We start from the raw sequence: 25,281 nt of genomic DNA on the forward strand, positions 1-25,281 counted from the left end.
ACTTTGGAAGAGGTAGAATAGTCCTGTTTATATCAACGGGTCGATGGTGGAAAGGGTCAAGAGCTTCAAATTCCTGGGCGTGCACATCTCTGAAGACCTCTCCAGGTCCGTGAACACTGATGCAATTATAAAGAAAGTACATCAGTGCCTCTACTTCCTGAGAAGATTACAGAGAGTCGGTATGTCAAGGAGGACTCTCTCTAACTTCTACAGGTGCACAATAGAGAGCATGTGGACCGGTTGCATCGTGGCTTGGTTCGGCAACTTGAGCGCCCAGGAGCAGAAAAGACTACAAAAAGTAGTAAACACTGCCCAGTCCGTCATCGGATCTGACCTCCCTACCATCGAGGGGATCTATCATAGTCGCTGCCTCAAAAAGGCTGCCAGCATCATCAAGGACCCACACCATCCTGGCCACACACTCATCTCCCCGCTACCTTCAGGTAGAAGGTACAGGAGCCTGAAGACTACAACGTCCAGGTTCAGGAATAGCCCTCTTCCCCACAGCCATCAGGCTATTAGGGACGACAGATGGCACAATGGGCTAAGTGTTCGGCTGGCAACCAGAAGGTAGCCGGTTCGAATCCCGCTTGGAGTGCATACTGTCGTTGTGTCCTTGGGCAAGACACTTCACCCACCTTTGCCTGTGTGTGAATGTGTGTGAATGTGTGTGAGTGATTGGTGGTGGTCGGAGGGGCCGTAGGCGCAGATTGGCAGCCACGCTTCCATCAGTCTGCCCCAGGGCAGCTGTGGCTACAGAAGTAGCTTACCACCACCGAGTGTGACTGAGAAGTGAATGAATAATGCGATGTAAAGCGCCGAGTATTAGAAAGGCGCTATATAAATCCCATCCATTATTATTATTATTATTAAACTCAACTAAAAAAAAACTCTGAACATTAATAGCCCATTATCTGTTAATTTACACTTTATCTGTTTATTTATTCATGTGTGTATAAATTTATATAATGGTATATGGACACACTGATCTGTTCTGTACTCATGCCTACTATATTCTGTTGTGCTGAAGCAAAGCAAGAATGTCATTGCCCTATCTGGGACACATGACAATAAACTCTCTTGAATCTTGAATCTTGCTATTTGCATGATTACCCACTACATCCGCACACTCACACATACTTCACTCTAATTCAACGGCCATCAATTCTCTCAAGCTGTTGACATTTGAAAACCAAACTATGTGTTTGTTAACCACTACTTCTGAGTAGCTGTTGTTCATCTAATTCACATTGGGGGTTTTGCACAGGAAATGGGGCTCAGACCGAATAAGAGTCATCGTTGTTCAAAATGATACCTTGTAAGGAGAGATCTGTGAATTAAATATAAGAAACGTATTGTGGTGATAACATAAGTTAAGAGGTTTTTTTCCCCCCATTTACTCCTTTCTTCTACCATGAGGGACTATATCAAAATCCATGCAGGCAATGCCAAGAAGTTTACCGAAATGAGAGGCTATTAGCTATAACGAGAGGTTGGACAAACCTGGATACTTCTCTCTGGAGGGGAGACAGACCTGAATGAAGTTTATCAAAATTATGAGAGGCATAGATAGGGTAGACAGTCTGGGGAAAAGATCAAAGACTGGGAGATACAGCATTACGGTTTAAAGATGAGTGGTGTAACTTTTTTTACACAGATAGTGGTGGGTGCCTGCAATGCACTGGCTGGGGTGATGGTGGGAGCAGATAGGAGAGGTATTTCAGAGGCTTTCAGATAGACACGTGGATAATGAGGGTTTGGAGGGATATGGATCTCGAACAGGCAGAGGAGATTAGTTTAACATCAGGTTTGGCACAAAAGGTTTGTTCCTATGCTTCACTGTTCCATGCACCTCTTCTCTTTCAATCTTGATAACATTTGAGACAGTTTGCTTCAATGTCAATAATGTTATTGTTCAGGAATTACAACATTTCAAAGAAACATTTCCACTCTAGTCGAATAAAAATCTGCCAGCATTTACAGAATGACTTAACAAAAAATCGCAAACAGCAAATTTAACTTCAAGATTTTGTTTATTGCTAATTGAACAACAAATTGATAAAGAAGGGTTTCGGCCCGAAACGTTGCCTATTCCCTTCGCTCCATAGATGCTGCCTCATCCGCTGAGTTTCTCCAGCATTTTTGTCTACCAACAAATTGATGAAGATCGTTCTCTTCTTCCATTAGTTGAAGTTCATGACCTGAAAGAAGGGAAATAAAGATTAATTACACTACTTTCCACTAAAATGACAAAATATCTCAACATCCTGCTGCACACTTGGTCTATCGTGTATGATGTACCTAACCTCTGTTACTTTTCCAAATATTGTTACCAAAGTTCACAATACCAATTTTTCTGGGGGGAAATCAATAGCTTTCTTATACCTGTCTCACCTAGAACTCAAGACTATTAAATATTCTCCTAGAACTCAAGACTATTAAGCATTTGGTAAATAAACAAAAATTGGGTATTGAAGAAAAAAAATTGATTCATAAGTTGATAAGTGATAGGAGTAGAATTATGCCATTCACCCCATCAAATCTAATCGTGGCTTATCTATGTGAACCTCATCCTCCTGCCTCGAGAGTATTCAAGAGTAAAGGAAATGAGATGTGAAGATACGGGACAGGAGAAAGAATACACTGACAAAGGTCTCGACCCGAAACGCCACCCATTCCTTCGCTCCAGGGATGCTGCCTGTCCCACTGAGTTACTCCAGCTTTTTGTTTCTATCTTTGACATGGGTACAATAGATGGTTCTTCTCTGACTTTTAGTTGTGTAACAAGAGAGAAGTATTAACATTCAACCTGTAAACGGTATGTACCTGATTAATCCAGTTATTGAAGGCAGAAACCCGGGTGAAGACCGTAGGCTTCCTTATGGTGTTACATCCGGAGGACGACACAAAACTGGCCACTCCATGAACGTACCAAAGGTCATCAGAACCTTTACAGTTCAAAGGTCCACCCGTGTCTCCCTGAATAAAACAAGATCAAACGTTTCAATGTTTTAATTCCTTTCACTATGGTAGTTGTCAACTCACACTCTAGTACAACTCTGCATGAGTTGGATGTTCTCCAAGATACATTGTCAAAATGACCCACTTCACATCGTAGTGGTGCAGCGGTAGAGTTGCTGCCTTACATTGCCAGAGACCCGGGTTTGATCCTGATTATGGGTGCTGTCTCTACGGAGTTTATACATTCTCCCCATGACTGCGTGGGTTTTCCCCAGTTGCTCCGGTTTCCTCCCACACTCCAAAGACGTACAGGTTTATAGGTTAATTGGCTTTGGTAAATATTTGTAAATTGTCCCTACTGTACAGGATAGTCCTTGTGTACGGGGTTTGCTCAGACTCGGTGGGCCGAAGGGCTTGTTTCCACACTGTATCTCTAAACTACACTTAACAAAGTGTACACAAAGATTAAATAAATGTTAGCATGCTATTATTTAATATATGATTATTACAAAAAAGCATTCTTGTCCAAGATTTTAAAGATAGAGGAGTCAGAGGGAGAAGGCAGGAACGGGGTACTGATTGGGGATGATCTGCCATGATCACATTGAATGGCGGTGCTAGTTCGAAGAACCGAATGGCCTACTCCTGCACCTATTGTCTATTTAACGATAACATTTTAATTTTGCAGCATTATGTGGACCGGCACGCCGGCAGCGGACTCCGAATCTTCTCGGTGTACAAGCTTCTGGATGGAGTCTGGGTGCTACAGTTAACTCTGTGGAAGGCCATGTCTTATCTCCAGCTTCAGTAAGCACAAATAAAGCTCTTGAATTATTACGTACATTGCATCCAGACTTTTCACCACCTCCGGCACAAACCATGGTCTTTTTCACAATGCTCCCCCACCAATCTCTGTTGCTGCAGTGGGCATATTCAATGACAGGTACATAGGCTTGCTGCAGCTTAGCTGGGAGTAGTCCATTCGCTATAATGACCGAGACAACCAAAAAAATTCAGTCCTGAAGGTGAATTGTCAGATATACCTGTATCAAAAAAGCAACCATGTAAGTTCGCCTAAGTAAGTTGCATCAGTAGTATGGAGTTTCACTAAACAGCCCAGATACCTCCATTCCTCCCTTTGGCAAAGGGTTGATTCCCACCATGCCTAGAGGGAAAAGGTGGGAATTCCCACCACGCCATTGGAAGTTCTCCGTACGGAAACAGTGTGCTTGACAATCAACGAACATCTACGAGAATTCCCGACTAACAAAGTAAAAAATAAAGCCAGATACAATCGTGGCATTTATTATTTTGGATACGTATGTGGATATTTAGAAAATGGAGGGATATGGATTATGTGCGGGCAGATAAGAGTTGGTCTTGACATCATGTTCGGCACAGACATTGTGGGCTGAAGGGCCCGTTCCTGTGGCGTGCTGTTCTATTTCTATGCACTCTGTGTAAAGAGCAAAGTTCCTCATCGCACCCTCACATATGACAGGACCTTAATCATTTAACTGACATTATTAGTCCAGCTGAATCATATTTAACTTCAGAGGCAGCTGAACACAAAAGTGTTTTTTTTTTAATACCTGTTCATACCAACCTCAGTACCTGATCCAACAATTTTAGGGGCTCGTTCAGCTTCTATCTACTCTCTATACTTCAACTCATAGAGTGATGGAATGATACATTATGGAAACGGGCCCTTCGGCCCAACTTGCCCACACCGGCCAACATGTCTCAGCTACAGTAGTCCCACCTGCCTGTGTTTGATCCATATCCCTCCAAACTTGTCCTATCCATGTACCTGTCTAACATTCACATTTTTGCTGCTTGCCACAGTCAGCTCATCTATTAGCACTGTGCTTCCCAAATTACACTAGTTTTAGTGTAAAATATCTGCGTTTTAGTTAGAAATTCCCTCCATGTGTAATAGCCTCTCTACCATCCTACTACATGCTCCTCAAAGTCTCCATTCACCCTTCTCTGTCCACCTGCATAAAGCTCCCTCCCTTCAACTTACAATCATTTAGGTTTGCTGGAAGACCAGGGGGAAAAAAGAAAAGAAATGGCTGGAAATATTTAGTAGGTCAAGCAGCATCCATGGGGGGAGAAGAATGTTCATGTTTGACATTGCTAACCTTTCACCTGAAAACAGGACTTGAACAGTTTGTGCTGACTTACTGGAAAGTCGACCCCATCCAGTGATGTAGCAATAAGCGTAATTGAGAAGAACAGTGCCGTAAGGTGGAATACAAGCAAGCTGGACATGGTCATTCAAGATGGCATGCTTTGAGAGCTTGATTAGAGCGATGTCGTTCCTGAAAAAGAATGGAAATTCCTGCTTGCAGCAAACAAACACACAGGTATGCTAACCTCATCTTATTCTCCCCACATTCCAATCATCTACCCCAGATTCCACCACACATCTATCCGCTGAGTTCAATTTATAGTCTTTAGTAGTGAAATGGGCCCTTCAGCCCATAGAATCCATGGGCGCCGTGACGCGTAAACGATATCGCGTAAATGACGCGCAAATGACGCTCAAGTGGGACAGGCCCTTTACTGTTCTAAGTAGGAAAGAACTGCAGATGCTGGTTTAAATCGAAGATAGACACAAAATGCTGGAGTAACTCAGCGAAACAGGCAGCATCTCTGGAGAGAAGGATCTCGTTTCGGGTCGAGACCCTTCAGTCTGAAGTTCAGTCTGAAGAAGTGTGTCGACCCAAAACGTCACCCATTCCTTCTCCCCAGAGATGCTGCCTGTCCCGCTGAGTTACTCCTGCATTTTGTGTCTCTGTACTGTTCTATGTTCTATGCATCTACCAAACTCAGATAAGCTAACATTACACTCAATTTCCACACTTCTACCTGTTTCAGGCCTGTATGGGATGTATCTGAGAAGTGTATGTAGCCACTGAGTTACTCCAGCATTTTGTGTATAATTAACCCTTGACTGTATTTTTGCATGCTTCATTACAACAAGCATGAAGACAATGAAATGATTCAGTAATAAGATTCAAACGGTGCCATGACTTACCCGCAGGAAACACAGTTTTCATTCCATTCTGGATGAACAAAGATGCCACTGGGATTTATGATCTGCTCTCCACCCTCATACACATGCCGTTCGTATTCTCCCAGTACCACACGGTAGGTCCATCCAAGGCTGCCAACAGAAAAGTTGCAACAAATATAAACCACATTTGCCCCTGGGATGTTTAATGTAGTTAAGTTTTAAGATACAGCATGGAAACAGGCCCTTCAGCCCATCAAGACCATGCTGACCATCAGTCACCCATTTGCACCTGTTCTTCCCAGTCCCACTTTTTCATCCACTCCTTACAAACTATGGGTAATTTTACTCAAAAAGAGGGCAATTAACCCTACAGACGTGTACATCTTTGGGATGTAGGAGGAAACCAGAGCACCCGGGGGAAACGCACGCAGTCACACAGTGAGAGCGTACAAACTCCACACAGACAGTTCCCAATGTCATGACCCAACCCAGGTCTCTGGTGACGTGAAGCAGCGGCCCCTATAATCAGGTCTTGGGGAAGAAAGGAAAGAAATATATCGATGTTGCCGCCATACTCACGAGATGCAGTGTCCTGCTGTCATAACCCAATTTGAAGAAATCAGCGTTCCACCACAAGTGTGAGAAAATTAATTGCCATATCCAACTTCTAAAGAAATCTAATAGTGAACAAAAGCATACGTTAATCTTTTCTTCTACTTGGGCACCTGGCATCTTCTCAATACAATACAATACAATTTTATTTGTAATTTGAACCTCATTGAGGTTCAAATGAAATGTTGTTTCTGCAGTCATACACACAAGAAAAAGACCCAAGACACAACACAATTTACACAAACATCCATCACAGCGCATCTCCTCCTCGCTGTGACGGAAGGCAAAAACTTATCCCTCCCCTGCACTCCCCATTCTCCTCCCGATGTCAGAGTCAAAGCCCCCGGCGGGCGATGGTAATTGTCCCGCGGCCATTTACGCCGCGCCGGGCGATGCAAGGCCGCACTCCGGGTCTTGGTGTTGGAGCCCCCGGTGGGCGCTAGCAAAGTCCCGCAGCCATTCCAAGCCGCGCGGGGCGGTGATGTAAGGCCCCGCTCCAGGTACTCTTCAACCCCGCAACTCGGGCGGGAGAAGTCGCCGTTGCGGAAGCCCCGAAAAGCGGTCTCCCACCAGGGACCCGCGGGCTCCCGGTATTACTGTCTACCAGACCTGCGGTTGGAGCCTCCGAATCTCCGGGGTCAGGTCGTAGCAGCGCGCCACCACAGCTCCACCCGCTCCGAACTCAGCCAGCTCTACGATGGTGAGTAAAGTCCGCAGTTCCGTGACTGGAGCCCTAGGTCGTTCCTGCTGGAGGCCGCTCCACGTTGCTCAGCCCCAACGATAACGGAGACCCGACAAGGAAAAGGTCGGGTTCTCCGTGCAGGGGAAAGATTTTAAAAGTTTCCCCCCCCCCACACACACACACACACATACCCCGTCAAAAAAAAATAAAAACTACATTGAAACAAGACAAAAAATAATAAAAAGACAGACGGACTGCAGAGGCCGCTGCGACGTGAGTCGCGCCGCCCACCGCCCGCCTCCCATTTCCTGATCAGCCTTTGGCTGTGCCCTGTCTTTGAAAGACATTTGTGAGTCTGTAGCAGAGGAAGCTGGAAATGCTCGGAGGCCTCTCAGCTTCCACAGGTCAACCCTGTTCATTCCACAGATACTGACTGATGTTTTGCATTTCCCAATAAAATGCAAACTGCTGGATAAACTCAGCGGGTCAGGCAGCATCTGTGGAGAGAAATGGACAGACAACGTTCGAGTCATGATCCATCAGAAACTTCCCATTTGTTTCTCCACTGTCAGAGTGAGGCCCAACGCAGATTGGAGGAACACCTCATATTTCGCTTGGGCAGCTTACAACCCAGCGGTATGAACATTGATTTCTCTAACTTCATGTAACTCTTGCTTTACCTCTCTCTCCGTCCCTCCTCCATCCCAGTTCACCGACTAGTTCCAATATCCTCCTGATTAAATATTACTGATTGTATGCCTCGTTGTCACCTTCCCCTCAGCTAACGGCACAGCACAGTGGCACAGCGGTAGAATGGCTGCATTACAGCTCTTGCAGCGCTGGAGACCTGGGTTCGATCCTGACTGCGTTTGCCGTCTGTATAGAGTTTGTACATTCTCCCCGTGACCACGTGGGTTTTCTCCGAGATCTTCGGTTTCCTCTCACGCTCCAAAGACGTACAAGTTTGTAGGTAACTTGCCTTGGTTAAATGTAAAAATTGTCCCAAGTGTGCGTAGGATAGTGTTAATATGCGGGGATCGCTGACTCGGTGGGCCGAAGGGCCTGTTTCCACACTGTATCTCTAAACTAAACACTGTACCATTCTACATTTCCTTGATCACCGTTTCCTTTGATGTGTGTTTTCACATCTTACCCTTTCATATCTCCATGCCTCCCTCTCCCCAGGCGCTCAATCCAAAACGCCACCCGTTCCTCTCTCCAGAGATGCTGCCTGTCCCGCTGAGTTACTCCAGCATTTGGTGCCCGATTGTTCCTACTCTGAATTCCAATATATAAGGTGCTTGTGCGCTTTGTGCTTAAGGGTCAGTACATTCTCACCTGCCAAGGCCAGCTGTATGGCCTTGCATCAATTCCATTGACCACCTTGGAGAAATAAGGAGGGTAACTGCTCTGCCCGCAGGCCGAAGCTGGAATTACAGGAATCAAACTTTAACAGTTAATTCGAAGCAACTCATCACAAGGGGTGGGAGATTGCAACCTTCACGTGGTCCGCCCTGCTTCAACGAATGCAATCAACCTGGCATGCATAATAAAATAAGATCAAATAGAACAAGTTGTCCTACAACTTTAGGCTGTGCACGCCATACGCTAGAATAAGAACATTGCATCATGATAGTCAATTGCAGAATTCAATTAGTTATTCCAATATAGCACTAAAGTGAAGTACAAATCCTTGTCATCTTCGAATGGGCAGCACGATGTGCCAGAAAACTCCTCGACAACAGCAGATATGGGCCAAAAAACAAAACCATCCATAATTCCACAAAGCAGGGTGGTTAGATCAACAGGACAAAGACACAAAAAGCTGCAGTAACTCAGCTGGACAGGCAGCATCTCTGGAGAGAAGGAATGGGTGACAAATCAGGTCGAGACCCTTCTTCATTTTTTTTTTCAGATCAATATTAGACATAAAGGTCAGCTGTGTAAATTTAATTTATTAGGACAATGTTCAGCACTTATTGGAACTTGCAACACATGGATGAACTGAAGTAGACAGTATCGGTTCTTGTGGACATTAAATGGAAAACTCAATTGCACTGTAAGGGAAATCTTAAAGCAAAATAGTGGTATTTATCAAAGCACATTTGCAATGACCCACAATGTTGTTACAATGCCATTAACGAAAGGAAGAAGAGCATTTCTAGGACATTGTTGTTCCCATTTAGTGCTAGTGTGCAGTGACAAAATCATACTGTGTTAACTGATTGGATGGCATCATCTGGAGACTTAGTTATAGAACCATGCAGCACAGAGATAGGCCCTTCGATCCAACTTGCCCATGCCAACCAAGATGCCCACCTGCACCAGTCACACCTCCCTGCATTTGGCCCATATCCCTCTAATCCTTTCAGTTCCATCTGTCCAAAAGTCTTTTAAATGTTTTTATTGTACCTGCCTCTACTACCTCCTCTGCCAACTCGTTCCATACATCCACCACCAGAAAATGTTGCCCCTCAGACTCCTATTAGATCTTTTCCCTCTCACCTTGAAAACCCATGTTCTCTGGTTTTTGATTACCCTTCTCTGGGTAAAAGACTCTGCATTCACCCTATCTATTCCCCTCGTGATCTTACACAACTCTATAATGCCACCCCTCAACCTCTTGCGCTTCAATAAAGTCCTAGCCTGCCCAATCTCTCCCAGGAGCTTAGGCTCCCAAGGCCTGTTAACATCCTCGTAATTCTTCCTTCCACCCTTTCAAGTTTAACAACATCTTTTCCATGGCAGGATGACCGAAACTGAACATGGTCCATGTTCTCCAGAGATGATGCCTGACCTGCTGAGTTACTCCAGCACTTGTGTCCTTTAGTGTATTAACCAGCATCTGCGGTTCCTTGTGTACACAACTGAAGACTTACCGCGCGCTGCAAGCAGTACAATGAGCAGCAGCTGGTACATTTTTCTGCTGTGTTGCCAGTGCAGGAGTTGGTCACTTTATATACTCTGCAGGCAACTATCTTTTGGATGCTTCAGGCATTTTAGTAACGTTGATGGCTGTTCACTTCCCACACAAAATGGAAAGGTAAACAGTTTGAGATTTCAGTGTCAAGGTTGCGCTGTTTATACAGTCCACCACCTGCCACAGGACTGTTTTCTTATACAGGGTCACCTTCCCCATCACCGGTTAGAGGATCGATCTAAATTCAGCAAATTTGTTGATCTCATCTTTGTGCCCCATATGTCGGGACTTTCATATGAAGAAAGACTGGATAAACGCGGCTTGTACTCGCTAGAATTTAGAAGATTGAGGGGGGATCTTATAGAAACGTACAAAATTCTTAAGGGGTTGGACAGGCTAGATGCAGGAAGATTGTTCCCGATGTTGGGGAAGTCCAAAACAAGGGGTCACAGTTTAAGGATAAAGGGGAAATCTTTTAGGACTGAGATGAGAAAAACATTTTTTACACAAAGAGTGGTGAATCTCTGGAATTCACTGCCTCAGAATGTAGTTGAGACCAGTTCATTGGCTATATTTAAGAGGGAGTTAGATGTGGCCCTTGTGGCTAAAGGGATCAGGGGGTATGGAGAGAAAGCAGGTACAGGATACTGAGTTGGATGATCAGCCATGATCATATTGAATGGCGGTGCAGGCTCGAAGGGCCGAATGGCCTACTCCTGCACCTATTTTCTATGTTTCTATATCTGAGGAGGGATGTTTAAGAAGGAACTGCAGATGCTGGAAAATCAAAGGTACACAAAAATGCTGGAGAAACTCAGCGGGTGCAGCAGCATCTATGGAGCGAAGGAAATAGGCAACGTTTCGGGCCGAAACGTTGCCTATTTCCTTCGCTCCATAGATGCTACTGCACCCGCTGAGTTTCTCCAGCATTTTTGTGTACCTTCTGAGGAAGGATGTGCTGGTGTTGGAGAGGGTCCAGAGGAGGTTTACAAGAATGAGCCCGGGGATGATTGGGTTAATGCGTGATGATCGTTTGATGGCACTGGATCTGTACTCGCTGGAGAGAAGGATGAGTGGGCACCGCATTGAAATTTACCGAAAAGTGAAAGGCCTGGATAGAGTGGATGCGGAGGGGATGTTTCCACTAGTGAGAAAGTCTAGGACCAGAGGGCAAAGCCTCAAAAGAAAAAGACGCACCTTTAGAAGAGAGATGAGGAGGGATTTCTTGAGACAGAGTGGTGAATCTGTAAAATTAATTGCCACAGACGGTTGTAGAGGCCAAGTCATTGGGTATTTTTAAGGTGGAGTTTGACAATTTCTTCATTAGTACGGATGAGAGGGGTTACTGGGAGAAGGCAGGAGAATGGGGCTGAGAGGGATAGATCAGCCATGATTGAACAACGGAGTAGACTTGATGGGCCGAATGGCCTAATTTTGCTTCTATGATTTATGAACATAATCAAGGGGATGCTGAGGATGATGTATGACAAGGCATAGTGGAATTTGATGTTAACTTTGAACGATGGTGTGAAATGAGTGTCATAGTCATAGTGACACATTGTGGAAACAGGCCCTTCAGCCCAACTTGCCCACACCGGCCAACATGTCCCAGCTACACTAGTGCCTGCATTTGGTCCATATCCCTCCAAACCTGTCCTATCCACGTACCAGTCTAACAGTTTCTTAAATGTTGGGATAGTCCCAGCCTCAACTACCTCCTCTGGCATCTTGTTTTATACACCCACCACCCTTTGTGTGAAAATGTTACCCCTCAGATTCCTATTAAATCTTTTTCCCTTCACCTTAAACCTATGTACTCTGGTCCTTGATTCACCTACTCTGGGCAAGAGATTCTGTGCGTGTACCCGATCTATTTCTCCCATGATGTTATTGTGAATCAGCATCTCTCTTTGTCGATCTTCCATTGAAGACAATTGAAGTTGACGTGATTGAAAATCAACCTCCGTCCAACAGGTACATCACACATTCCACCAACCATGTGTCCCCTGAAACATCGGTCCCAAACTTGCAACACCCTTGTGTAGGAAGGAACTGCAGATGTTGGTTTACACCGAAGATAGACACAAAATGCTGGAGACACTCAGCATGACAGGCAACATCTCTGGAGTGAAGGAATGGGTGACGTTTCAGGTCGAGACCCTTCTTCGGACTTTTGCCACGACCTTACCAAAAACCTCAGCAACACTTTCATCTGGATGCTGATTCCAGCTACTAATTACAGGTCAGAATGGAATAAATACCAATAAAACACATACTGCTGGAGGAACTCAGGGGTCAGGCGGCATCTGCGGAGGGTAATGGACAGACAACATTTCGGGTCGCGACCCTTCAGACCCTTGTTGTTCCCATTTAGTGCTAGTGGGCAGTGACAAAATCATATCATCTGATTGAGCGGCATTTTTTCGATACTTAGAACCATAGAGTCAAGCAGCACTAAGTCATAGAGATGGCTGATTGTTGCCATCTCTTATCCATGGTATTATTTGCCTGGGTGGCAGGCCAACCAAATTTTCCCACCGTATCTCAGTACCCGTGACAATAATAAACCAAGAACATTGTCAAATTCAAGTTCAAGTTGGCGTTTATTGTCACATGCACCAGTTAAGGTACAGTGAAATTGTAAGAGCTATCCGTTCTATGTTTTGGTATTCCTGTGCACATCTGACATATTTTCAAAAGGCATTGAGGTTAGCAGAGACCGCAGAAAAGGAAGCCATTGGAAGTGACTTAACTTAGATTAGCGCAGATCCAGGTTGCCTGCTCCTCTGTAGGCAGTGGAGCACAGGAAGAAGCCAACAGGACTGCAGACACTTGAACATAGACCATAGAACAGTACAGCACAGGAACAGGCCCTTCAGCCCACAATGTCTGTACCAAACAGGATGCCAAGACCAACTCTTATATTCCTGCACATAATCAATATCCCTCCAAGTCCATATGCCTATCCACTGGTTTAAAATTTTCCAACATTTATTGTGTTTTGGGAAAGTATGGGTAGATAGGAAAATGTTTGCAGTTAATTAATTTATTCCCAGAACCCACTCAAGCTCTGACACTCCTCACTGAGCAGAGAAGTCCAACATGCTGATGGAAAAATTGTTATAAATTTGTTTGGAATCTCCCTGTAATTCATACATTATTGGGAGATCCCCTGTGAGGGGAATCCTACACTCGTGAGAACCACCTAGTCTGTGATGTAAATAAAAAGGAACTGCGAATATGCTAAAGATAGGCACAAAATGCTGGAGTAACCGTTGTGGGCACTTTGATCATCTGTATCGGCTCTGATCTATTCTAAACCTTTTCATACCTCTAGTTTCCCTCTGAAGAAAGGTCTCTCTCGACCCGAAACGTCACCGACACATTTTCTCCAGTTGCTTCCTGGCCCGCACAGCGTTTTGAGTCGATCATGAGTCAGTCTTTAAGTCCAGCTACAGGTCCAATCCCACAATGATTCATGTTTCACGCTACAAATAAAAGTAGATGACAAATTAAAACAGCCCCCCTCCCCCGACAAGATGTTCTTCATATTCGTGCAAATTAAAAAAAATTCCCTTCACGAACAGACTGGGTTAAATTGCCAGAGTTTTATTCCAAGTTGCTGTGTTTTTTATGCATTTTGAAATTAATCCATGCAACTGCTTGCACTGGGTTTTCAAAGCGGTTCCATCGTGATTGTATTTCCCCTTTCTGCAATGGCTGGGTTCCGGATAGGGGTTGGGTTTTATTTTACACAGCGAATCGGAGAGCGGTGGTGGCTGCGGGCTGGCGGCCGAGCAGAGACGGCCAGGGGGAAACTGACAGTGACAGCCGCCCTGGGAACGCGGAAGGGAGAGGAGAGGAGGAGTAAAGCCGGCGACGGGGTAAGGAACGGGCCGGACAGGGCAGGGAGCTGGTGCAGACAGACCCAGCCAGACTGGGACCTGGTGCAAGCGGCACTGACCCAGCATTGGGAGGCGGTGCAGACACCGGGCCTGGACCTGGTGCAAGCGGTGCATGCATAGAAACATGGGTACAGGAAGGGAGTCGGCCATTCGGCCCTTCGAGCCAGCACTGCCATTCAATATGAGCATGGCTGGTCATCCAAAAATCAGTACCCCGTTCCTGCTTTCTCCCCATATCCCTTGATTCCGTTAGCCTTAAGAGCTAAATCTAACTCTCTCCCGGGCTGGGACCCGGTGCAAACCCCGGGCTGGGACCCTCGCAAGCGGTGCAGACCTCGACCCCGGGTCCCAGGGTCTTGCTCGCTGCCCGAGGCGGGTCTCTGTGAGGTCCCAGAGCCAGGGTCACGTAGTGTGGGGGGTGTTGCAAAGACTCCACCCCACCCCATGTAAGAGGGAGACAGTCACGACCAAATCACATTGTAGCAGGCCCCTGGTCTAGCTCAGGCCATTGAGTGTCCATCAATTCTAATCCAATTTACCAGCACTTGATCCATTGCATTGTATGCCGTGGCAATTTAAACACAGGCCCCAGGAGTCTGAAGAGGAGTAACGCAGCATCTGTGGAGAACATGATCAGGTGGCATTCAGGCTGACGAAGGGTCTGAACCCAAAGCGTCACCCATCTCTTTGATGTTGCATAACCCACTGAGTTATCCAGGACTTTGTGTCCAATATCTCCGTGTTGTTTACTGCTCATGTGACATGCCTCGGGGTATGAAAAGCTATATTTCAATGCTAGTTGTTATTCCATGTGTGTAGCCTTCTTCACAGCCTCAAAGCCAGTGCAGTTTGGAACCGATTGTATACTTTCACAGGTCATTATCTGATGTGCAAACAATACAACCAATTTGCATTCAACAAGCTCCTTCAATTATCAGTGTGATTATTTCAAGGTTGTCTGTCCTTTGGTATATTCATACCACTGGGGTGTATCCTCCAATTTGCGTGTGACCTCATTCTGACAGTGGAAGAGGCCCAGGCCAGAAAGGTTAGTACGGGGATGGAAAGGTGAGTTAAAATGTTTTGCAACCGGGAAATCGCATAGGCCAAGGTGAGCTGAGCATTGGAGTTCAGTAGAGTTAAGGGCCTGTCCCGCTTGGCCGTCATTTGCGCGCCATTTTTACGCGACCTGATAACGTGTGGGTAGCGCCGGACGGGCGCATGGAGTGGCGTGGAGGAGTGTGGAGTTGCGCGCGGTATCGCGCAATGTGCCAGGATTTTGTTCTGCACGAAATCTTCGCGCGCCACCGGCCTGTCGCGTAAATGATGGCCAAGTGGGACAGGGTGACGTTTCGGGTCGAACGGGTGACGTTTTGGGTCGAGACCCTTTTTTCAGACTGAAACATCATCCATTCCTTCTCTCCAGAGATGCTGCCAGTCCCGCTGAGTTACTCCTGCATTTTGTGCCTATCGTCAATTTAAACCAGCATCTGCAGTTCCTTCCCACAGATGAATTTGGCCTGCAGCTTGCTACTTTTCATTCACCTCTTTTTTTGAATAGGGGCATTACATCTGCAGTTTTTCCAATTGCTAGCACCACTCAAGAAACTGGAACATTAACCATAATCACCATAAATATCATAAACTGGGTAAATATCATAAATTGGGTATTCAAATGACATCACGCATGATGATACGTGCGACTGTCGCTACCAGCCTGTCCCGTAAATGACAGCCAAGTGGGACAGGCCCTTAAGCCTCAGGAAACCTGCCACAAACATCACTAGGCAAGCCCTGAAATGTAACCCCGAAGGAAAAAGGAAACGAGGTCGCCACAGGAACAGCTGGGGAAGAGGTGTCCAGACAGAAATGTCTGAGAGTGGGCTCACTGGGGAGATCTCGAAAGCACTGCCTACAACCGAGTGAGGTGGAGGACATTTGTCAATGACCTATGCTCCCTGGAGGAGCAAAGGGCTGATAAAGAAGAAGAGTAAGCTTGTGTGAATTAGTTCACGGCTTTGAAGCCTGCTGGCTTTAAGCAGTGATAGTTGGCGGTGGGGAAAAAACCACAAAACAATTGTATGTGTAAGGAGATGCGTAAGATGCTGGTTTAAACCAAAGAGACACAAAAACTGGAGTAACTCAGCGAGTCAGGCAGCTTCTCTGGAGGAAAGGAATAGGTGACGTTTTAGGTTGAGACCCTTCTTCAGACTGAGTCAGGGGAAAGGGAAACGAGAGATATAGACGATAAATAATACAAATGATAAGCAAAAATCAACGATAAGGAAAGGTGGAGTCCACAATATTTGTATATAAATCTTATCTTTTATACTATTTGGGTTACAGCTGGAAAGACGTTTGACCCTGGACTCGGTGTGGGTGGAAAGCATCCTCTGCAAGCATGCCCACTATTGAAGACTTAAACGAGGATGTCCTGATGGTGCTCCTGTTCCATGTCCCTGCGAGAGAATTAGTCCTGACGTGCCGCCTGGTTTGCCGAGCGTGGAAGGTCCTGGTGGATAAAATACACATCTGGAAAAGGAAGTGCCTTCATGAAGGATATTTCAGAAGGGGCTGGGATACATTCCCAGAGAACTGGATGAAATATTATTTCTTCCACCCTTTAATGAGAAATCTGCTTAAAAATCCCTGTGCAGAAGGTGAGTTTATTTTTCACTGGGTCTCTGATGTATGGAATTGGTTGAGTGAGTTGGATGGAGTCATGGGTTTTAGAGAGTCCAGAGGTAATCTCAGATCCGACAAATGCAGGATGAACGGTATGTTTGGAATCGATTCCTTTAAAAAATATATATTGACCATCGCTGCCCTAGTGTCACCAAGTCATATAGCATGGAAGCAGGCCCTTCGGCCCAACTTGCCCACACTGACCAACATGTCCCAACTACACTAGTCCGGACACCCCTTGTAATCTAACAAGATTTATTTAAACCCATAATAATTAGTCCTCAGTATAATAATATTCAGGCTCTGGTAACAATCTCGTCACAGGAGCAATTATGGTTTGCCCATCATAAATGCTCTGTATTTATTTGCTATCCAGTTTCAATGAGTGGATTTGCCTGAGATCAACAGTTAACTTACTAAGGACGAAAATGTACACTTTCCACTGTGTACGGTGGGGCGCAGCGGTAGAGTTGCTGCCTTACTGCGCCAGAGACCCAGGGTTTGATCCTGACTACGGTGTTGTCTGGATGGAGTTTGTACGTTCTCCCTGTGATTGCATGTGTTTCTTCCCACACTCCAAAGACGTGCAGGCTTGTAGGTTAATTGGCTTCTGTAATTTGTCCCTCTTATGTAGGATAGTAGTGACCACTGGTCTAACGTTTTAAAGTCTAAAAAGAAGGGGACTTTTTAAGAAAACAATTTTTTTTTTGGTTGATATTTAGCAGGAGGTTTCTACGGAAACTTGCTGCTTTCACTTCCTGAGGATATTATGGACTAGTTGATTCAGCCCATTATAGTTCCCTCTAGTTTGCAAGGCTAATGTTTTCCTGCAGACACAGTGTTACACTGTCAGAGATATCGTCCCATGAATACGGCGATACATCTGAGCTCTGAATGGCCTTTCATCTCGACGCAAAAGCAGAACATGCAGAAAAATGGATAATGGCCTAGCCCATATCTACCCAAAACTAAAAATCAAATGATATGGTAACTCACCCGTTGCTGCTTCTGGGATCTTGCTATGCACTCATGGCTCCTGGGTTTTCTGGATTACAATAGTAGCTACACTTCAAAATACAATGGGTTAAAATGGTGGAAGGCGCTATGTAAATGCAAGATCCCACTGAGCTATTTCCTTTAGTTTTGCCATAACTTGTTACTGACACTGTGCTATGGGTTTACAAGCAGGAGCGGACTGGCCAGGTGTCAGCTTGCCCGATGGCAAGTGGGCCCCTGATGAAGTGGGCCCCCTTTGTCTCCTGGCAACCAATATTTTTAGACCCAGTCCGCCACTGTTTACAAGACCTGATTTTAGAAGTGCACCTCCTTCCCCAGCTACGTAGTAGAACATTTGCGATGCTATGGGAAGTAAAGCTGGAAAGAGCGCAGGGAAGATTTACGAGGGTGCTGCCAGAACTTAAGAGGAGGTGGGCAGGTTAGGACTTTATTCCTTGAAGCACAGGCCGCTGAGGAGTGATCTTTTAGAGATATATAAAATCATGAGGGGAATCGATAGGGAACATGCACAGAGTCTTCTACCCAGAGTAAAGGAATCAAGAAGCCGACAACATAGGTTTAAGATCAGAGGGGAAAGATTTAATACGAATCCGAGGGGCAGCTTTTTCACAAATTGTGATGGGTGTACGAGCTGCAAGGAGGAGGTAGTTGAGGCAGACAAAAAATGCTGGTGTAACTTGGTGGAACAGGCAGCATCTCTGGAGAGACCCATCTTCAGACCTTCTTCAGGGTAGTTGAGGCAGTTCTATAATAACATTTAAAAGACATTTGGACAGGTACAAGGATAGAAAGGATTTAGTGGGATACGGGCCAAACATGGGCAGGTGGGAGTAGCGTAGATGGGACATCTTAGTTGGGCCAAAGGGCCTGTTGCCATGCTGTGTGACTCCGACTCTGACTCCATTTTGTCCCACATGATCATCAATTGCTCCACGTTCTTCCCCCCACTCACCCATTCTTTATCTACGCTGCTCACGTATGTTAGGGGCAACTTTGAGCACTGATTCAGAAGATCATTTATCACTTTGCATGTCGGAGTGGGAGATTGCAACCTTCACGTGGTCCGCCCTGTTTCGACAAATGCAATCAACCTGGTGTGCACAATCAAATAAGATCAAATAGAACAAGTTGTCCTATAACTTTAGGCTGTGCATGCCATACGCAAGAAGAAGAAGACTTTGCATGTGTGAGGGTCCACTGAGGATATGTTTGGATGTTGTTGAACGAATGAATAATTGGCAATGCAGCAGAAAGTAGAACTTATAAAACCGCTGAATTTCAGGATTGCATACCATCCACTAAAGTGCAAACAAAGATGTGACGTTGCCAACACACTCAATATGAGGCATTATGAACCTCAAGTTCCTGTTTTCATTGCCCATTTTCATTCTCTGTTCACACAGAACGATTTCAGTTTTGGACCCTTGATGACAATGGTGGGGACCATTGGAACATTGAAAACTTGCCAGGGGAACAGTCAGCTAGCTTTCCTGACAGAAATGTAAAACAATATTTTGTGACATCTTATAGGTAAGAACGTCTGTGTCTTCCCTCGCTGCTGATGTTATCATGGTCAATGTCAGTGTGATTCCTGCAACTTCAGTCAGGCCTCTTCAGTAGGTGACATGGTGGCGCAGCGGTAGAGTTGCTGCCTTACAGCGCCAGAGAACCGGGTTCGATCCTGACTACCGGTGCTTGTCTGTACGGAGTTTGTACGTTCTCCCCGTGACCTGCGTGAGATTTCTCTGAGTGCTCCGGTTTCCTCCAACACTCCAAAGATGTACAAGTTTTTTTTGGTTAATTGGCTTGTTATAATTGTAAATTGTCCCCAGTGTGTGTAGGATAGCAATAGTGTGTGTGGGGATCGCTGGTCGGCGCAGACCTATTGGGCCGAAGGGGCCGATTCTGCGCTGAATCTATGAACTAGAGTAGTCGCATCCAAACAGTCTATAACCTTCGAAAAAAAACTTCCCTTGAAATCTCTTTCCTTCTCCTTCATGTACATATCCAATCTTGCCTTCAATTTATCTTCGCAGTTTGCCTCAACCACTCTCTGTGGCAATAAGTTCCACATTCTTACCACATGTTGGGCAAAGTAGACTGGATTCACTATTGACTGACTTGGGGCTGTGAATGGTCCCATAAAAATCCACACACTAAATGGTGTCTCTTTATGCTCTTGTTTTTCTTTGGTAGCCTCTGCCGGAAATCTCAGATCGTTGATCTAATGGAAAATGGATGTTGGAGAAAATTGCTTGATGAAATTCGACCAAAAATTGTAGTGAGAGACTGGTAAGTAAGTAATGGTCCTCCCATTCAGAAATATTGATTAGAAGTTTGAAACTGGAGTGCATAGGGACGGGCCAATGACATTAAATTTTAGCAAACAATCATTGTCCTCATTTATAAATCGAGTAGAATGGATAAAGTTTGGATATGAACATTAATTAATAATAAATTTTTATTTTATTTTTTTTTTTTAATTTTCTCTTCACATTGTGTTTTTGATTTTCTGTTTTTGGATTGAATTCTGTTTTTAATTTGTGTCTCTGTGATGTCTTTATTACTTATTTTATTCCGATTATATGTTTTTATTCCGCTTAATCTATGTAAGGTGTCCTTGAGATGTCTGAAAGGCGCCCATTAAATAAAATTTATTATTATTATTATTATTAATTGAGTGGAGTAATTGTGTTAATAGAATAATTGTATGCAAAAATCTGTAACAACTTTGATAATGGAGTGGAAAATTATCAATGTTCCAAAGAAACTGAAGGATTTAGTACATGAGTGATTCCAAAAGTAGGCTGAATGATCCCAGTGAGTGTGGGAGGACTCCAAAGATTGCAGTGGTTTCTGACCTATTTAATTATTGAAGTGGTTTAGCTAGGAGATTCATAAGAAGAAGTAAGATCTGGGAGGTGGCACTTCAGCGAGTACAGGACCCATGACGTCAAACGCTGAAAATAAGTCTTTGGGACAATCGCAAGGTCCATGTAACTAATCAGGCATTTATGGAGCGGATGCGTATTTTACTGAATGTGAACAAGTTGTGCGGCACGGTGGTGCAGCAGTAGAGCTACTGCCTTACACCCGGGTTCGGTCCTGACTATGGGTGCTGTCTGTAGGGATTTCTACGTTCTCACTTGTGACCTGCGTGGGTTTTCTCCAAGACCTTTGGGTTCCTCCCACGCTCCAAAGACGTCCAGGTTTGTAGGTTAATTGGCTTGGTATATTAAAAATGTAAAAATTGGCCCTAATGCCTGTAGGATAATGTGTAGGGTAGTGTGTGTAGGGTAGTGTTAATGTGCGGTCGGTGGGGACTTTGCTGGGTCGCAGGGCCTGTATCCACGCTGAATCTCTAATCTAAAATAAGCAGGGCTTTTGTTCAATAAGGTTAGGAGCCACTGGGCTTAATGAAACGAGGTTTTGACAATTGGACAGACTTGTCTGTTTCTGTGATGTAAATTCTTTGTAAGCCTGGAGAATTGTTCGGAAGAAGGCTGTGTGTGGCTTACACTGTTGATGCATTGTCTTGCACTATGTTATTGAAGTACCTTTCTGTGTGCCCGTGGCAGGTATGCAGCGAGGAGGGACTGTGGCTGCACTTACAAGTTACATGTGAATCTGCTTTCTGAAAAGAAGGTCCCTCTCCAGAGCTACGAGTCTGACAAGATTACAATCCCCCAGTGGAGTGATGCAACCTGGAATGAGGTAGCTCATTTAATTCGCTTTTTAACCCATTTTTAAATCTAGGAATGTAGAAGTTTTGTGCATCTCTGCATGCTTACTCTAACAAATAGCAAGGTTTGGAGCAAATGTCTTTCCTACTGCTGGTGTCAGAGGTGTGTCAAAACTATTATCTGGGATAAAACTCTTCCATTGCCTCTTTTTCCATTTCCCATTCCATGTATCCTTGCGCCTGTTTCCACATCTCCTTCTTTGCTCTTCACCATCTCTTTCTCCATCCGCCCTTCCCCCCCCCCCCCCCCCCCCCCCCCCCCCACCTCCTCGCCCCGATGTGACAATTGTTCTGGTTTGGGAGTCTACACCTGGCCTTAACCAGCTATTCAACTGTAGAAGATATTTGAGCAAATCTTCTTCCTCCTCGTTGCAGATGTTTTCCAGTAGCATATTTCGCAGTATTGGGAGTCTGACATGCCTCCTCCCATGAATAGTTGTAATTCCCTCTACGGCACCGAGAACAAAGGGACCCGGTGAGGGGGCGCCGAGATCGAACGGGGTTCCAGCAGTGGATGGTGGGCTTGCTGCCACGTGAGGTGACAGGCAGTAGATTTGACTGTTCAGTAAACCTCACTTGTGCACTGCCTAGGTGAGGCCTGCTGTACAATTTTACCAGGTTGTATGCAAAGCAAAGCATTTCACTGTATCTAGGTACACATGACAATACAGTATCATTGAATTGTTGTCCTGCAGTTGGACGGGTTTTGTTAAGTCTGCCCAGACTAGCAATGTGCCTCTTCCCACTTTACTCTGCATGCTTGAGTAACCTTTTTACATGCACACCATCTATCATTTACACAACCATATGTTACATGCACACCACAACACTATCATGCAGAATATATTTTAGAATGTGTTCTTGAGTGCTATGCGATAACTAACAGTGGTACCTTTTCTTTCAGATGGTTCATGTCTTCAAAGACTATGGGCCCGGTGTTCGGTACGTTCACTTTTCACACGAGGGGAAAGACACACAGTTCTGGGCGGGCTGGTATGGAATCCGTGTCACCAACAGCAGCGTTACCATCGAACCGTGAGCTGTAGGGACAGCAGGATATGGCCGGGCATGAAGAGATACGTCAGCAACGAGTTAACAAAATGCAAAGATATCACGTGCTGTAAATCAAAATTAAAAACACCCAACATCCAGCAGGTCAGCAGAATCTGGGAAGCGATCTAGTTTTTGCAGGGTCCCTGACCTGAGATGTTAATTCTGTTTTCCTTTCTCCGCAGATGCGGCCTTGCGTGTTGAGTGTTTCCAGCACTTTCTGACTTTATTAAAAAGCTGATTTGCATTTCTATAGTCAATGCATTAATACCTTGAAGGTTCTTGATATTTGTTTTCTATGTGATTATTGCTTTCATGTGGTTATTTACTCCCTGTATAAGAACTAAGGTGGAGGTCAGTTGTTAATAGGAACAGATCACTTTCATTTCAAACGGCAAATGGTTTACTGAGCACTTCATTCTGAGTATTTCTTTCAGTGAGCTCCTCTAACATTCACGCGGGTTCTGCCCTGAGGGTGATATGCATGATGGCCATGGCATTGCATTGAGGATTTTCCATTGGAATCTCTCAAGGGCCCAGGGACCTCCTCCCAGCTAATGATAGTTGGGGCACTCTGTAACAGAGAGTCTTCGCTGAAGAAGAAAACCATTTCTCAACTTTATTTTTAATGATTCTCTATTTTGTTATATTTGGATATTTTCAGGAGATAATCCCTATTCTTCTAACGTACTCAATGGAATCAAACTAATTGTTGTTGCACAACTGAAATTTCAGTGATCTAGCTCTATTTTCCCTGCCTCTATCATTTACACAAACACAATTGATCCGTAGATGGAGGAAACTGGAGAAATCAACACAAGGATAAAAGTTGGATTTCAGCTTGTGGACTGAATGGGTTCCTCGGGGAACCAGTTTTGGCTAAATAGCCTGAATGAGCTATTTAGCTGAATAAGTTCTAGTACTTGAAGTTCCTACAGAATAATACACAATGGAGACCGTAGGTGGGGTGGAATTGTTCCGTTCTTGACCAAAGCTTCTCAAAATCCCGAATAACCTCAACATTTGTCACTTTTCACTTTATTCTTTAATTCCTTTGGTAAATATAGGTTGGAGAAAAATACTTAATGGAAACAATGTTTGGCTTGTTCAATTAGTCTTCTAACTAAAGCAGATGATGGGGATACCTGTAAGACTCTTCACATTGTGTGTATGATACCATTTTAATAAATGCAGCACGTGAATTTCATGGTCGGATATCCCAAAATAAGTAAAGGTTGTTCAAATATATTTTTCCATGAATCCGGTTCCCCTGGTGACCATATTTATATGGCCATACTTTGTTTTGGGGGTAGATATTCTTCTTGTGTATAGCGTGCACAGCCTAAAGTTGTAGGACAACTTGTTCTATTTGATCTTATTTGATTGTGCACGTCGGGTTGATTGCATTAGTCGAAACAGGGCGGACCATGTGAAGGTTGCAATCTCCCACCCCGGGGGGGTTGTTAAGTTCCTGCCTATACTTTTTTTTGGTTTTGATGCATTAATTCATTTATGTGTGTATGTAAACTCTCAAATTAGTTGGTGAAACTAAAATATGAAACACCAGATATTGCACAAAATGACAAAAGTTTCAGCTGACAGGAATCTCACCATATCTGCTTCCAATGCTATAGCAGACGTGATGGAGACATCTGAGTGTTTATGAGGTGTGCTTGATTTACTTGTGTGAGTCAGGAAGAGGTCAGCACCATAAAATAACCCCTGATAATATCCAAACAAGATAATATCTTCCTTTGTGTTTGGTTGATTGGACGCGCCCATCCAAGCCGTACTTATTAGCTGTGATAGGTATATATTTGCTTGAATCAGACAACAGGTTTGTAAGTTAATTGGCTTGGTGTAAATGTAAAAAAATGTCCCTAGTGTGTAGGGTGGTGTTAATGTGCAGGGATCACTGGCTGGCGCTGAATCTGTGGGCCGAAGGGCCTGATTCCATGCTGTATCTCTAAACTAAACTGAACTAACATGTCAAACGTTACTTTACCGAGAGAACATCCTTATTTGTTCAAATTAAACAAGAAACATTATCTGTCCTCCTAATTACTTTGTATTTATCCCATATTTGGGTAGTTCATATATTCTCCTTCCAAGGCGTATGCTGTGGGCCAGAGGCAGATCAGATTCAGGATGGTTTTGTGGGCTAGGTTCAGGTGCTCAAGTTTGTCTGGACAAGGCTAAACGTTTCCGATGTGGATGATATGAACAGCATAAAATTACCACAAGCCATTTTAAATATGAACATTAATAGCTTTTCCACTGAAACAATTTCATATTTTTGAAGGAGAAATTGCTGTTGGTGATATTGAAAATAATTACCTCGTGTGTTTGAATGAAGAAAATAAATTTGTGTTCATTTTCCTTCCAAGTCCACTGTAAATGGGGACCATCCATATCAGTCTCTGTCTTTGCTCCATTCTGCAAGCTGCTTGTGCAGTCACTTCCATCAATAAATTGCTCTTTAATAACTCAACCAGTTTAAGTGGAGAAGTTCTTTGATAAACGGTGAACATGTGCCATCCATTTGTACGTCTTGTTTGTAACCAATTCGAAGAACCTTTTCAATCAACTGAATGCGACATATTTTTTAAATCGCTTCCTGCCGTTGTTTAAACATTCACCATTAACTTCCCAGAGACATTGTTAATTTGATGCACACATTGCACT

General features: G+C 44.5%; 2 protein-coding genes across 2 annotated transcripts; one reads left to right on the top strand and one right to left on the bottom strand.

Moving 5' to 3' along the window:
• Nucleotides 1-2,772: 2,772 nt before the first annotated feature.
• On the bottom strand, nucleotides 2,773-10,196 carry LOC116990298 (proproteinase E-like). Its single transcript, XM_033047805.1, is given in 7 exon segments — nucleotides 2,773-2,979; nucleotides 3,804-3,946; nucleotides 5,149-5,285; nucleotides 6,005-6,133; nucleotides 6,563-6,660; nucleotides 8,616-8,704; nucleotides 10,157-10,196. Coding segments are annotated over 7 exon segments (843 nt in total).
• Nucleotides 10,197-13,956: 3,760 nt separating this feature from the next.
• fbxo44 (F-box protein 44) lies at nucleotides 13,957-25,087 on the top strand. Its single transcript, XM_033048021.1, has 6 exons — nucleotides 13,957-14,081; nucleotides 16,449-16,762; nucleotides 19,208-19,334; nucleotides 20,001-20,096; nucleotides 21,383-21,518; nucleotides 22,451-25,087. Exons 2-6 carry the CDS (start codon nucleotides 16,504-16,506, stop codon nucleotides 22,583-22,585), a joined length of 753 nt encoding a protein of 250 aa, XP_032903912.1. The 5' UTR covers nucleotides 13,957-14,081; nucleotides 16,449-16,503; the 3' UTR covers nucleotides 22,586-25,087.
• Nucleotides 25,088-25,281: the final 194 nt, after the last annotated feature.

This window comes from Amblyraja radiata, chromosome 31, assembly GCF_010909765.2.
Source record: "Amblyraja radiata isolate CabotCenter1 chromosome 31, sAmbRad1.1.pri, whole genome shotgun sequence".
Classification (NCBI taxonomy): Eukaryota; Metazoa; Chordata; class Chondrichthyes; order Rajiformes; family Rajidae; genus Amblyraja; species Amblyraja radiata.